Source organism: Epinephelus lanceolatus, chromosome 10 (assembly GCF_041903045.1).
Source record: "Epinephelus lanceolatus isolate andai-2023 chromosome 10, ASM4190304v1, whole genome shotgun sequence".
Taxonomy (NCBI): Eukaryota; Metazoa; Chordata; class Actinopteri; order Perciformes; family Serranidae; genus Epinephelus; species Epinephelus lanceolatus.
In genome coordinates this window covers 15,562,411-15,577,582 of record NC_135743.1, presented here as the reverse complement: position 1 = coordinate 15,577,582, position 15,172 = coordinate 15,562,411, and the positions used below count along the sequence as shown (strand labels likewise).

General features: G+C 40.5%; 1 protein-coding gene across 1 annotated transcript in view; it reads right to left on the bottom strand.

Moving 5' to 3' along the window:
• The window catches only part of clcn1b (chloride channel, voltage-sensitive 1b), a 48,356-nt gene that overhangs the window by 12,698 nt on the left and 20,486 nt on the right, over positions 1-15,172 (bottom strand). The window contains exons 3-8 of the mRNA XM_033641422.2: positions 10,920-11,051; positions 10,673-10,801; positions 9,441-9,574; positions 8,472-8,549; positions 3,352-3,430; positions 792-917 (exon numbers count right to left, since the gene is read on the bottom strand). Coding sequence (XP_033497313.1) covers positions 792-917; positions 3,352-3,430; positions 8,472-8,549; positions 9,441-9,574; positions 10,673-10,801; positions 10,920-11,051 — 678 coding nt within the window. The remainder of the gene's footprint in view (positions 1-791; positions 918-3,351; positions 3,431-8,471; positions 8,550-9,440; positions 9,575-10,672; positions 10,802-10,919; positions 11,052-15,172) is intronic.

Sequence of the window (15,172 nt, the reverse complement as noted above, 5' to 3'; positions counted from 1 at the left end):
CAACACTGTACTTATTATCATTCCATTGGAGTGGTGCTAGTGTACATCTAATGAATCACTATTAAATATTAACTCTTTTAACTCTATTTGGGTCTCCACCAACCTCCTGAGGGAAATATCTGGCTCTTTAGCTGCTAAATGCTCCAATATGTTCACCCGCTATTCGCTAACTTTGTCTGTTGGGTGCTGAGCAGAGTACAGTAGATGTATCAGAGCCTTCTCACCGCCTGCTGTGACTAAAAAGAAAACCACAGCTGATGAGAGCTCAGTCTTTCCCTCAGTGACATGTATCGTCTTTATAAAACTCCTTTTTTGGAAAACATTAATATAAACTGTCAGAAATTAAATTTGACATCTGACCTCTGCTTGAAAGATGCTTGGGAAGATGAATATTAGATGACTGTCTGGTTGAATAAGAGTTTGAATTTAAGAAACAATCCGACAGACTTCCTTCTGTGAGTTTTATCTCATATATAACACTTCACATTCAGAAAACATTCATTATTAAACTGCCAAAAGTTGACATAATAAATGAAATAAAGGCAGAGATAGGGTGTGGGGATTTAAAGGCATGTTGTGAGTATTTTCCTCCTATGGTGCTGCTGGATTGTGAAATATTCTGTAGGTGATGACTTGAAACATTTCTGGTTTATCTAAAGAAGCAAATATTACTTAGCTGTCACAGTCAGCTGCTTTCCATAAAGCGCCAGCTCAGCAGTCTTTTACAACTGCGTGTGTAAGTGTATGTGTGGGTGTGTGTGTGTTAAGTGTGTGTCTGCTCTGCTTCTCACCAGCATCCTTGTTCCAAACAGAGAGCACCCTGAATATGAAGGCGCTGAATGTGGCAGCAAAATATCCCCGCCAGTAATTCCTCACCGCAAAGTAGGTAGACGTGACCTCAATACTGAACAACACCCCTGGTGGTGGTGAAGGGGGGGAGAGGGGAGGACGGACAGAGAGCGAGAGGAGGGATTAAATAGGATGGACAGTGTGAGAAATAAGAGAGGAGGAGGAGAGGAATGTGAGAGGAACAGGGAAGGGGGAGACAGAGAGACAGACAGAGCCAGAAATTAGTTAAATAAGCAGAATGAGTCCAAAAACACTTGAAGCTGAGGGTGTAATTATACACAACAGGAGAACCACAGGGAGCGAACACACACGCACTATAACTCAATCAAACACACACACACACACACACACACACACACGGGCATAATCAGCATGTAGAGCAATAAAATAAACATCAGAAAAATTATTATGAACAAGATGAAAACAGCTGAACTGAAGACAAAAATGGAAAAATGGTATTTCAGGACCAACAATGTGTAATTACTGTATTTTCTCTTTCTTTGGTGATTGAAAACGAGCTACCTAAAGGTATACTATGCAGGATTTACCTAAAAATAAAACAATTTAAAGACTCAAACAGAAGTAATCCTTCTCTATATCCGCTTATGACCCACTCGTAGTGTGTCGTGGTGTATATATCTGCAGAGACTCTGCCCTCTGCCTGTATTTTCTTATTTTCTTCTTGTTTTTGTGTCCTTGATGTTCTTGGGCACAGCATGCAGGTGAGGTGATGACTTTATGAGGCCATGATCAGACAGAGTGTGACTGACTGGGGCAGATTTTTGTAGTAGTTTTCAACGAAAGCGAAGTGTTTTGCTCATTGCTTTAGCGCCTTGTATCTCCGCTCTCTGCACGTAATGTTTTTGCAGGAGTGCACTACATGCCATCATGCATTACCATTTTTTCTCAGTGTCCAATCAGATTAATTGAGAGACGGGCCTTTGTGGTGGCGATAAAACCCTATGTGGTTTGCTTTATACTAACGCTTTATGCTAACTATATTGAACTGACCCTCATCCAGGTAAAGCTCCCGGACCAGCTGGTGGTACTCCATGTGATTTCCTCTCTTCCTGAGGGTCTCATATACCCGCATGGATCGCCGTTTCTCTCTGACCAATGTATTACTTAGGAACAATCTCTCACCCTCAATCAGAGCCAGAGCAGGTGCCCTTTGCCCGTCTGTTCTTAATGCAGATTTTAAGGTATGTGTAAGTTTACTTTACAGTAAAATAGCTACAAAAATCTGATCAGTATGGTGCGCCTCAGATTTTGCAACCTGGAATATGTGCTCTGTCTGATCAGGGACTAATAAAGTAGGGACCGGGTGCCAGAATGTAAGCAGCACAAATCCAAGAGGAACTACAAAAATCACTGACACAAGGGCAAAAAATCCCTATGCAAATATAGCAAAAGAAAGTGAATCTGGGGTTGGCTTTCATTTTCACTTTCACCTGCGATATTGTTTACAGACAGTAACCAACAATTGTCACAGCTCAAGTTTCTCAGGTTATGTTTTTTATTTCATTCATTCGTATTGTTTCCTGTTTTACTTTGAAACTCACATCTCTTGTTTCAGATCACTGCACTTCCTGCCCCTGTGTGTTTCCCCTCCCTTTTGATGACTTCACCTGTGTCTGATTGTCTGTCCCGCCCTGATTAGCCTCACCTGTGTCTCGTTATCCTTCCCCTCACCAGAGTGTTATGTGTGTGTCTTGTTTTCTCTCAGTGCACTTTTTTTTATTTCGCCTGACTGACTCTGCCTCTGCCTCATCCCTATGAGATTTGTTTGCTGATATTCCTTCTGTGTTCCAAACCGACCTTTTGACAAATAAAGACTGTGTTATTTTTCCTGAACTGTCTCCAGAATAGTGTGTTGAAGTCCACTCCCACCTGGTTTACCAGTTGTTACAACAATTCCTGCATAGTATACCTTTAATGGTTTTTTTGGCTTTTGCACATTGAGGGATGTTTTGTAGACTTTTGTGCAATGTTAGAAATAATAATTAAGAAACCATAATTAGGGCATTACAATTTTTGCCACCAGGGAGCACTGAAAAATTCATCTTGGCTCAGTATATATCTCGTAAATTTAAGGGATCTTTATCAAAAAGGCTATTCTATGTCATGCATTTATGTAAAAAAAAAAAAAAAAAAGTTACCCACTAATTTATCATATTACACTAAAATATTATAATTGATATTGATCTCAAAAATAATCCAGGATGGGTCTGGCTATACTCTTACATTCTGTCTCTAGACAAGAAGCTTTCAGAGATCTTGAATAAAATACAGACTATAATAATAGTAAAAAAAAATTCTACATTAAATCAGGTAAGATTTTAACAAAGAAAATTTAAAAAATCTGCTAACTTTCAATACTGGCTAATTTTCGACACCCTGTGCTTCTGACTCATCTCAGCTGGTATAGTATTGATCCAGTGCAGGGGGATGTTTGGTGCAGTAGTTTTGGTTGTATGAGGCCGTGTGCAAGTTGTACAGTACCTCCTAGAGGAGTGCCGAAACAGCATCCCACCCCCACGGCACAGCCAACAGTCAGAATATCTGTGTAACCATAAGGGTTCTACTGACACAGAAAACAGAGAGGGAAAAAAAACAAGAGGGAAATAAAGAGTTGAGAGTGACAACGAGGGATGAAAGGCGTGAGATGATGAAGGGGGAAAATGAAGGTGACGAGGAACGAGAGCGTAGACAGAAAGACAGGAGAGTGAGTTGGATAAAGAGAGAATAAAAGATCAAGGGGGAGAGGACAGGATGGGGGAACCACGGGGGGAGAATTGACAGAGGGAAAGCAAATGGAATAAAGTGAATAAATAATGCTCACTGGAGTGTGGTTTATAAAAGTAATAAATAAGGAGGAAAAAACACATCAGGAGAATATAAAGGAGAGGACGCACATGCCAAAGAGAGTAATCAGAGTTAGAGGAGGCAATCAGGAAACAAACCGAGTGGTCACATCATCCTTTGAGACAAATCCCTGCAACTGATTGCAGACTGAAAATGAAATGTAGCAGACACGAAATGTTTCCATTCATTTATGACCTTGAATTATATGATTCTATACAGTAAAACTTGACTAAATCACAATTTGAGCCGGAGAGCTTATTATGAATATATTAAGAATTTATTCTTTATATCTTTGATTTATTAAAAAAAGGGCCCGTGATGCAGAAAAGGCCTGATAGCAGAAGGAACCGTATAATTCAAGGCTCATGTGTTGCAAGTTAATCTGCACAAGTATTCATTCACTTTGAATTCACAACTGCTGACGCCAGACACTGGTCTGAGGTCAGTTTCAAGGGAATAGTTTGACATTTTGGGAAATACAGGAATTTGTTTTCCTTTCTCGAATAATGCGGGATTTATACTTCTGCGTCAAATCGACGCCGTACCCATGATGTAGGCTCTGAGTCGGCATAGAGCCTACGTCGTACCTTACACCGTAGCTTGATGAAAGTTGATTTACTTTAATTTCACAGATAAGAAACAATAAATTGTGAAGACAATAAGGCCTCCAACAAAAATAGCATTTTAAGTCTCGTGTGTGATTTATCCTTCAGCGATTTATACTTCAGGATTCATATGAGCAGAGGAAATCTCAGTTTGTCGCTAGGCTAATCTATACAATTGTGCTAATAACGTTAGCATACTTGTTTGGAAAATGTGTTTAGCATAAGACAGTTGTTTTGCCAGTGAACTTGAGCTATAATGGAGCTGAATTCTGTAACGTTATAAATGTTGCTGTTGTCCCTGGTTTTATATGAGAGAAGGAGAAGTTCACTAGCTGCTAGGTTAATTTATACAATGTAAAATGCCATAGGCTTGTGCTAATAACGTTAGCATGTTGTACTTGTTTGGAAAACATGTTTAATATCAGACAGTTGTTTTGTGAACTTTGTGAGTTGTAATGAAGCCGGATCTTGTAACGTTACCTTTGTTAAATGTTGCTGTTGTTCTGGTTTTATATGAGAAGAGGAAATCTCTGCTCATCAGTAGGCTAATTTATACAATGTAAAATGCCTTAGACTTGCACTAATAACGTTAGCATGTTGTATTTGTGGGGAAAATGTGTCCAGTAAAAGACACATGCTTTATCTGTGAACACTGCTATACTGTTATAATGAAGCTGATTTGTGTATTTGTGTTAGAAACTGTATTAAGCGATGTTTAGTGTGTGTTTTGAGTGTGATTTGAATCAACCAAACTTTACAGCACTTCACAAACATGCCATCACCGACTAGTGTTTTCGAGGTGTAACTATAGAGTGACACAGACTCACCACCTCACAAGTATAAATGCTCACAAAGAGGTAGGCCATGTGCCTAGGCTACCGCGTAGGGTCTGTATGTAACCGGTGAACTCTAGTGATGTTTGCGTGTAGATATAAAGATGCCCTGTGGATATCCTAGGGGGTGATCTCCATTTATTCCTCTCCCACGGAGCACAACAGCAAAAGGGGAGAGCCAAAGCAGGAGACACCTCTATAGGTGAGGTACCCCGAAAAGTGAATGTAGGGGTACAGAAACTGAGTATCAAATGTTCCACATATTAAGTATGGAGGCCTAAGCGTGTCAGGTAATAACAACTAAACCAAATTTTGTGGAATTATAATACTCAACATGCCCTGCGATAGTCTGGTGACCTGTCCAGGGTGTACCCTGCCTCTCGCCCAATGTCAGCTGGGATAGGCTCCAGCTGTGTGGATCTTGTCATAAGTGTATCTCCCAAAATGCTGAACTATTCCTTTAAAGGAGACAGACACTTACAATCCCTGGCCCATCTACAGTATTACTGACAGGTTGATCCACATGTTAGGATATTCATTCAGTTGTATTCATCATAATAACACAGGGTACTGGTCTGAGGTCAGATTTAACCTCCACAGTTGTGTTGCTGATGTTATTTCAGGAGGATAAAGCTGACCGGAGACTGGAGACCTGTGCCTGAGCGAGGCCTTGGCGGGGGACTTGCCTCCCACGGGGGCAGCGAAACAGGTGGCCACTCCCACAGCACACGCACACACCAACAGGTCCTGGTTATGGGTGCCATTCTGAGGTTAAGGGTCACAGACGAGTGGGGATGAATGAGAAAGCAGAGGGGAGGTGGAGATAGAGGGAGCAGGGAAAGAGGGAGACAGGGATATGGGAGGTCACTGTTAATACACATGCCAGACATTGCCATCACACTATTAATACAGTGAGACACAAACACAGACAAGGTGCGAGGGGGCGAGCCAAAACAAAGACACAAGAGGAACAGGGAGGGGAGGGCGTGAGCTGGGCGGGGAGAGACAGATGGGAGAGGACAACAGTCACAGGGTTCCCACTTTCTCTTCATCAAATTTAAGCATAAATCGGCATGCTTGGCCAACGCTATTGAAATGTAAGACCTTGTCAAGTGAAACTATGAGGACAAAAATCATTAAAAAGTGAAAGAACAGAAGGACTATGTATAATATTTTCAAGGTCATCCAATCAGTTTTAAATCGAGACCAAGAGTCTGCAGCCATGCAGCTCTGTGAAACTGTAGCTACATACAGTAGGCTAACAGTAGTGCTTTGAGCTAAATGCTAACATCAGCATGCTAACATGCACAATGATAATGGTTTACAAGCAGCAACCTGCAGGGCTAAAAAATAATGCAGATGCAGAAGTGGCGAGAACTGCAGTTCCTTAAATGACCACTTGAGGCTGGCTCCGTAAGTGAGTCAAACCTCATAGACCCCATGTTAAAATGCTCAACTTTACTGCTCAACTTTACAGCAGAAATAAACATGTTTACAGCCTGGAATAAAAAACGGTTTTAGTCTGTAGAGATAATTTCAACATTCATGACAACTTTGCAGGGGGTGAATTTCTATGTAACTCACCGTTTTATATTTTATTATAGCTTAAATTTACGCGTAATTAAAGGCATACTATGCAGGATTTGTCATTTAAGAGAGGGAGCTGCTCAGTGAATTAAAGAAATATAACATTATTTTCATTTCATTTCATGGATGTAATGTGCTAAAGTGCAAATAAACACGCCCAAATCTCCACACCTCCTTGCAAGAAGCTGCTGCATTGCCAGTTTTATGTGAATTCAGCTGAAGCACATGCTTCATCCTGTCCGCTTGGCTTCTCTGCTCTGTGTGTGTGTGGCTCAATCAAACAGATGCACGGACCTCCACAGAGCAGAGGAGAGAGATGGAGACAGCAGTGTAATGCTTGGTTCACATTGGACGTGGAAGTGCTGCATGCTTGCTTTCGTTAAGCGATTGGACTGTTCACATTGGACGCGGCGCGGTGCAGCACTGAGCACTTTGGCTGGCTCGTGATATGCAGCAATAGTTCCAGCATCTGGTCTAATTTTTCCACGAGCTGTGAGCAAATCTGGCAAGAAAACACACTGAAAAGTACTGTAAATGATATTAGTTGTGTATTAAATATGATAAATGATTGAGGATGCATCTTACGCTTCAACGTTTGTCAGTTGTGTCTAAACAGAGAGAAAGAGGCAAGCGGAACCACTCACTTAAACACACACAAGCACATACAGAGAGACACACATACAGAAGCAGACCAAGACACAGCTTGAACAGAGCAGAGAACAGAATCACTTGCTGACCGGTGCAGAGCAATGTGTTTCTGGTGTGAACGGCCAGGTGACTGCGCGACAAATAACAAATCAGGGCGCTTCCACATCCAGTGTGAACCCAGCGTAACTTGCTATGTTTACATAATGTCCCAACCTCATGCTGCTATTGGCTGGGGGCTACAAACCATTACCCAAAAGCTGTCATCCAGAAACGTCCCAAACAAAGCAAAATAAGAAGAAAATGAGGAAATACAGACAGAGGACGGGTTCTCTGCAGATACAGACACCAACACACACTGCTTGTGGGACCTAAGTGATAATTGAGAGGAATTACTTTTGTGTGAGTCTGATTATTGTGTGCTTTTATGTTTTTTTTTAGGGAAAATCCTGCATAGTATGCCTTTAAGGGCGGGGCCAGTTTGAGTGACGGGCTGTCTGTGAGGTGTCACCACAGTCTATATGAGCCAGATCAACCCCTCGCTGCTCCTCAGCTCCACTCTCTCATCAAAGTATGATCACTTCTGGTTACAAAAATTCAAAACAGGGGTCCACAAACTAATTGGTGACGTCACTGTGGCTACGTCCATTACATCTTTACAGTCTACGGTTATTTAGCAGATCTAATGTTACAGTTTTTGTCAACTTAGAATTGGCTGAAATGCTGATTGTCAGATAAAAACAATGTGTAAAAACAATTTTGTGAGCATGAATTTCTGCAAAAAAATTTAAGAAAATCCGTCACACAGTTGAGATATCTCGACTAACTGACAGACTCCTTGAGCCTGGTCAGGAGCAGCATATCAGCCACATAATAACGCACAAATGTGATATCACACATCTGTGATTTGCAGAAATATACAGTGCCAACATTTATTCTGGCGATGAAGTTGTGACTTTCTCAAATCTGAAAATAAAGATTTTTAAGGACCTGTGGAAACCCAGTAATTATACCAAAGACAACATCAAAGCAAGTTATCATGGAAAAACTGCATTCCACACACATGGGACTCAGGGCCTCGGCTTACCTCATAGACTCCAGAGAAGATGGACATGAATCGACTCAGCACTGCGGCACAGATACTGGCGATGTGAACAAATGGACCCTGGAAATGACATGAAATGACACAGATGAGCGTTATGTAATGTTATTTACCCGGACACTGACTGTTGTCTGTAAAACAGGGAGTCGGAACTGGGACATGTTGAATCACAACAGATAAATCACTTTATAATTGCTGGATGTGACAGTTGCCCTGCTACTGTAACGGGGGAAAATGAATGTACTCCTGTGCTGAGGAATAATTTGCTTCAATCCCATGAGAGAGGAGAGAGAGGAAAAACATGACAGAAGATGATTTATTATCCTACAAGCTTGTGAAAAGAGCAGATAGAGTGATGGAGAGAGGGAAAAAGAGGAAGGGGGATGATGATAGTTATGTTGGATCAATGGATGGTCGATGGTGATTGATACAGAGGACAACACAGAGTAAAGACACAAAACAGCCAAGTCACCAGAAAAAATATTGGCATTGTACGTTTCTGTGAACATGTGTACGTTTCATGCCAGCGTTCTTAAAGTGACATAGTACATGAGCTGACTATGTCACTGGGAGGTGGAGGGGATGGTGGACGGTGACGCAGATGCAGACTGCTGAAAACTAACAAACAACAAAACTGGTTGTGTTTAGCGACCTGCTGGTGTGTTTCCAGCAATTTTTTAGCCACCAAGATTGTGCCATGAAAAGTAGTTGTCTTACTGAGACAGTGCTGTGTTTCCAGTGCCACCAAAAGTAGGTATTTTAAGGCAAAATATGATTTTTTCCTAACCATAACCAAGTTCTTAACTGCAGCTTTGTTGAAATGCAAAGGAACATAAAGTTTAAACATATTCTCTACATAATAATGTACAAATGTCACATATCCATGTTTTGCAGGAACGTCCAATGCCAACACTTTTTCTGACGAGTGTGTTGAATGAAAGGGGGTTTCTTTACCTCTTTGCCTACTGGCATGCCACTGCCCAGGCCTGCAGTCAGCCCGACAACTTTAGCTACGAAAGCTTTGAGGGTCAGATACTCCTTCAGCACTACACCTCTCAGGATGGTTTTCAGCTCAGGAATACCAGAACCTGTTAAAAAAAAGATAACCATGACAGTTACCAATGCTTCAAATATAGATGTTGCTGCAAAGTAGCTACAAATCCTAAAACACGGATGCTTCACACTAATCTTCAACCCGACAGCACAGAAGATCTAAACAATCAGCACAGTTTCAAGGTGAGCCCCCAAAATTAGTGTCACCAATTCAGTGTCTCAACACGTCTCCCATTCTGTTCCTGAGTTATGATGTTGAAAAATGGACAGTTCGTTTCATTTTGCAGAACATAATGATGTAACAGTGAAGCTGACCTTGACCTTTAGATAAAACATGTAACTCATTTTATCCTATTAGACATCTGTGTGAAATTTTGTCACAGTTAGTGTATGAATTTTTGAGTTATGCCCAAAAATGTGTTTTTTGAGGTCATAGTAACCTTTGATCACCAAAATCATATTAATTCATCATTAAGACTAAGTGGATGTTTGTCCCAACCCTGTCTCACTCCAAAGTCGTTAAAATCCAGCACTTGGGCAGTGACCTGCGGCGTCAGACACTGACAAAAATAAGCCATCTTTTGATGTCGGCATGATTTGTGACTGGTCGTCGTTATAGTTTAACAGCACTCTGTGGCGTCAGGGGGAATTGCATTGCATTAGTTGTTGGAGGAAAAAAAAAAAGTCAATTTGTGTTGTTGTAGTGACGTAGTCTGTTTATTTTGACAGACACTGTTTGTAAACGGTAAATTTCCTGTGAAAACCGAAGTGGATTTTGAAAGAAGACAATGTGTGTGTAATAGGCAGAACTTCACATAGCGTCCCAGAACGTCAACAACCAAAGCACCCAGGGTGCCTTCACGTTGCACGTGGACGTGGAAGGTCCATGACCAAATGTCAATATGTGACGAGGTCGGAGTGAGTGTGCTATTGCCAGTATGGGGACATAAAAAATAAAGCAAGGAAGGATGGTGATGGAGACTTAAGGATGGTGGGTGCAGTGAATAAATAAAGAGTGGTTATAATGCCACTCTCTTGCAGCAGGAAAACAGACAGTAGGAGGTGAAAAAGAGGTAAAAAGAAACAGGTGCTGAGAGAGGATAAGACAGGCTGACAGGTGATGGAGAGCTTACCGATGGCCTGCGGGGAAACCAGGTGACAAAAGAGCGAGGCGAACATGACAAGGATCATGGGATACGTAACCCAGGCGAGGTACTGGAGTGCCACATTGCCCTTAAGCTCCCCGTGCATCCACTTGTAGGCTGAAAGACCGAAAAACAACAGCGAGAGAGAAGAGGACATAAAACAGTTTGAATAATTACAGACAAAATCTTGTGTTGATTTGACAGTAATAATTTCTAAGGCTTTGGCCTGTGGTACCTTGCAGACTCTTGGCACTGGCGTAGTCCATACTCCAGCTGACCAGAGCCATAGTCAGCCCCAGGAGAACCAGGAATATCCAGTCCTCCCCCATCTTGGTCACTATGTACCGCCGCACACGAGCAAAAAAATCTGCGACAGAGAGATCACATTAATCATTCACCTATAATCCATTCATCACTGGATTTAATTACTGACAGTTAGTTATTGTATCAGTGGGAATCATTCAGTGTGATCACGGGTACAACGATGATGCTGTTGTTCATCATAACAGCACATGTAATGTCAGTACAGAATGATCACAATGGTTTGTGCTTTCTTGATATTTACAGATTGATGTGTTTATTCTCTCTGGAATAAAGTTTTCTTCAAAGAAACACATACATAAGAGTTTAAATCACAAAAAAAATGTTCATTTAGTCAGTGGTGGAATGTAACTAAGTATATTTACTCAAGTACTGTGCTTCAGTGCACATTTAAAGTACTTGTACTTTACTTGAGAGTTTTCTTTTCATGCCGCCTTGAAATTATACTCCACTACATCTTAGCGGGAAATATTGTACTTTTTATTCCACTACATTTGTCTGACAGCTTTAGTTACTTTACAATCTGAGTGTCTCTGTGATTTGTTAATGGTAAACTGGTCCAGCCAAGCTTGCATGTTAGTGTATGTGAGTATCTGGCTAGCTCATTACCACCACTTTATGGTCATACGGTGGCTACAGCCAACAATGGAATGGCGTCTTAGGGCCCACTCTCCAGTTTCCCCCTGGTTAACACCGTTAGCTCTGTCAGCACAGTTGTAGTCTCGCCACCAGACAATCAGAGATCTCCGCCTTCTGATAGTCTGGGGACACTCCTTTCTAAAGTGTGTTTAACACACTTTAACGGCCGGCAACAAAGCAACGCCTCTTGCATTTTTGAAAAGGACACGCCTTCTCGGAAATGTGCGCTCCCCCTTTTCTCGTCCGCAAGGAAACAAACACACAGAGAGCTTGAAAATGGATGCCGAGAGATTTAACTCCGTTTTATCAAACGTGTGCTCATCCGTGAAGAAAATTTTTTTTCCAGCGGATGTCTTAATTACAACATTATTGAGCTAACTGGAGTAGTTTCATGTCGTATCCGACAACGGGAGGCTTTTAACAGATGACATCCTGTTGTTAGCTTTGCTGCTAGTGTTAGCTGTCCCTGTCAGCTGCAGCCACTGATGCTTTCTAGACATTGTGATTTCCCAAAACTGAATAAATACCACACATAGCAACACAAAACTGCTTTGCTAGCTCAATCATGTTGTCACTAAGATATCCGCTGGAAAAGATATTTTTTTCACGGACCGTTTAATGAGTTATTACCTATTACAGACACTGCTAACGGCTAACAGGGCTAACAGCTAACAGTTAGCTCAGCTAAACGTGCACACAGAAATAGTAATGTTTGTTCAATCATTGTGTTTATAGACTTTACAAACATCGGATTAGTCCAAACGGTGATACAGTGATGTGAAAAATGTAATATATAGGCTATATATATATAGCTAAAAGCTCTGCTGGTTTTCTACCCGGAAGTATTTGTAAACAACAAGGCGATTCTCTCTATAGTCCGGCAGGATGGATGAGTCATGGCCTTGTAAAAGATTATGTTTGTTTCTTTTAGTTGGCGAGAATGTGTCGCCGCAAACGCGACAAACACCCACTAACTTTGACAGCGTTTTCTGCAAGCACGGCTGAGCCATTTTGTACTGCTACACGTGTTTCTAGTGGGACTATGTTTACAAGCACAAGAGTTCAGCGAGCCACCGAAGGACCGCCCTGCAGATTTACTATTGGTTCTGCAACGTAGGAAGTTTTTTAAACTCTGAAATTGTATCCGCCCATCTAAACACAAAATCAGGGAGAAAGTCATCAGTCTTTAGTTAAGCAAATCGTCTAAAGACTGACTTGTGAGTCTAGCACAGTTGCTGTTTTTTAGGGCTGTTAGCACTATTAGCTGCTAGCTGCTGACTCAGCCATCTCCATGATGAGAACCGTGTCCAGTCAACACGTGTGCTCTGAATTTCACATTAAGATTTTTGCACAGAAACCATATGAAGAGTTTACAAAATTAAACCAAAAATTTAACTCCTCAACTGTTTATACAGGAACAGCTGAAACAATTAGTCAGTTAACTGAAAATTAATCAGGAATTATTTCGATGGTTTCCGTCATTTTTCATTTAAAACAAGTCATGGTTCCAACTTTACAAATGTGAGGAAATATTGCTTTTCTTTTTAATAATTTTTATGTTTAATCATATTGAATTTTATACTAGTGACTGGACAAAACAAACATTGTATATGTGAATGCATGAGCAATAATAATCAAATTATATATTATGCAATAGCATAACAGTCACAAGGGACATTTTTCTTCATTTAGTACTTTTAATACTTTATGTAATTTTTTTCTGATTATACTTACATAGTTTTTCTTCAGTAACATTGTCAATACAGGACTTATACTTGTATAGGAGTATTTTTAATGTGTTGTTTTAGTACTTGAACTTGAGAAAAGGATTGAGTTATTCCCTCACCACTGCTGGTGGTGGAGAGAGATATGTATTTAAAACATTCACTGAGGTAAAGCAGTAGCCTATCTCACCCCTCCTATGGGTCAGGCTCAGAAGTACTGGATCCTACACTTCCCATAATGCAACTTAATTACTATAGTTTCCGGTCTATGTCTTTCAAACTTCCCACACCCACTTTATAATACAGGCTATGTGTTGTAGTCTAGAAGCAGCAGTCTAGAATATTTTGACACTGAATTTGTTCCTCTGCAGACAGTAAATTACTTAAGTGATATCAGTCGAGTCATTTTCTCACACTTGACAAGGCTCCCGCAGAGTGACCACAGATGTTATCTAACACCTTCAGAGGCTTATTACTCCCTGTGACTGGTACAGTAAAGTGACTCTGCAAAATCAGTAGAGTGTTGCTTTAGGTAAACCTGCAAAATGTAATGCAGTCAATCCTCAGACAAGGTACCAGTGAGTCATAATGTGTTTATGTGGTGCGTAACAAAATAGCATGAACACCACTGACTCAACCTCTGTCTGACACAGTGTCAGCATAAACAGAACAATACACTGTATAACAGTTCAGTAGTAAAAGGTGTCAGGTCTGCATTAGATTGCACAGGTGATCACAATATTAAGGCCATCCATTTTCCATAGCATTAACTTGACGTAGATGATGAACTAAAAAATATTTTATTGCTGATAGTCAAAGCAGGCTTGTCATTACCATTAAGTACACTGAGGTCAGTGGTGGAAAGGTATTTATGTCTTCTACCTAGGTAAAAGTAGCAATACAACACTATGAAAACAGTCGATTTAAAGTAAAATTTTTGTATTGAGAACATTACTTTTGTAAAAGTATGTAAGTGTTGTGTTAAAGTATCAAAAATAAAAGCACACAATGGGGAAAATTGCTGAATTTAAGTGACATATTATTAATATAATATAGCATTTGATTAATATTGCTGATTTATGAATGTATGAGTAGTAAAATATGTTACAATGCAGCATATTTTTTACACCTATATTTATTAGAGTGGAGTAAAAAGTACATTATTGAAAGGCATTTGCCTTTATGTGTATTTAAGTACGGTGCTGGAATAAATGCACTTAGTTATATTTCATCACTGACTGAGGTCATGTCTTCTGGTTTTTGGTAATTTAGCGAAAAGTTTACTTTCTCCAACTACAACTTTCTACAGCAGCACTCTCATCTATACGCTGGGAATTTGAAATGCAGACTGCAGTATGTTTTAAACTCAATATATTGACTGACATGAATAAATAGATACGTATTCAGCATTCAGTATTTCTCCTGAGGAATTTTATTCCAGCTGGGTGGAGAAAACTTAAAAGAACAATGAAAATGTAACTGAAAAGCTGACTGATGAATAAAATATTAAAAGTCCAACTAATAAATGACACTGTTTTTTAAGTATGGATGGGGTACATTAAAGTCACAGTTCACCCTAAAATCAAAACAACATATGTTTCCTCTCACCTGTGGAGCTATTTATCAGTCTAGAGTGTTTTGGTGTGAGCTGCAGAGTGTTGGAGATATCAGCTGTAGAGATGTCTGCCTTCTCTCCAATATAATGGAACTAGATGGCACTCAGCTTGTGGTGCTCAAAGTACAGCAATGTCCCCGTTACTCAAGACAATCCACAGACCTTGTTGTCAGCAGTTTCATGTGGGAA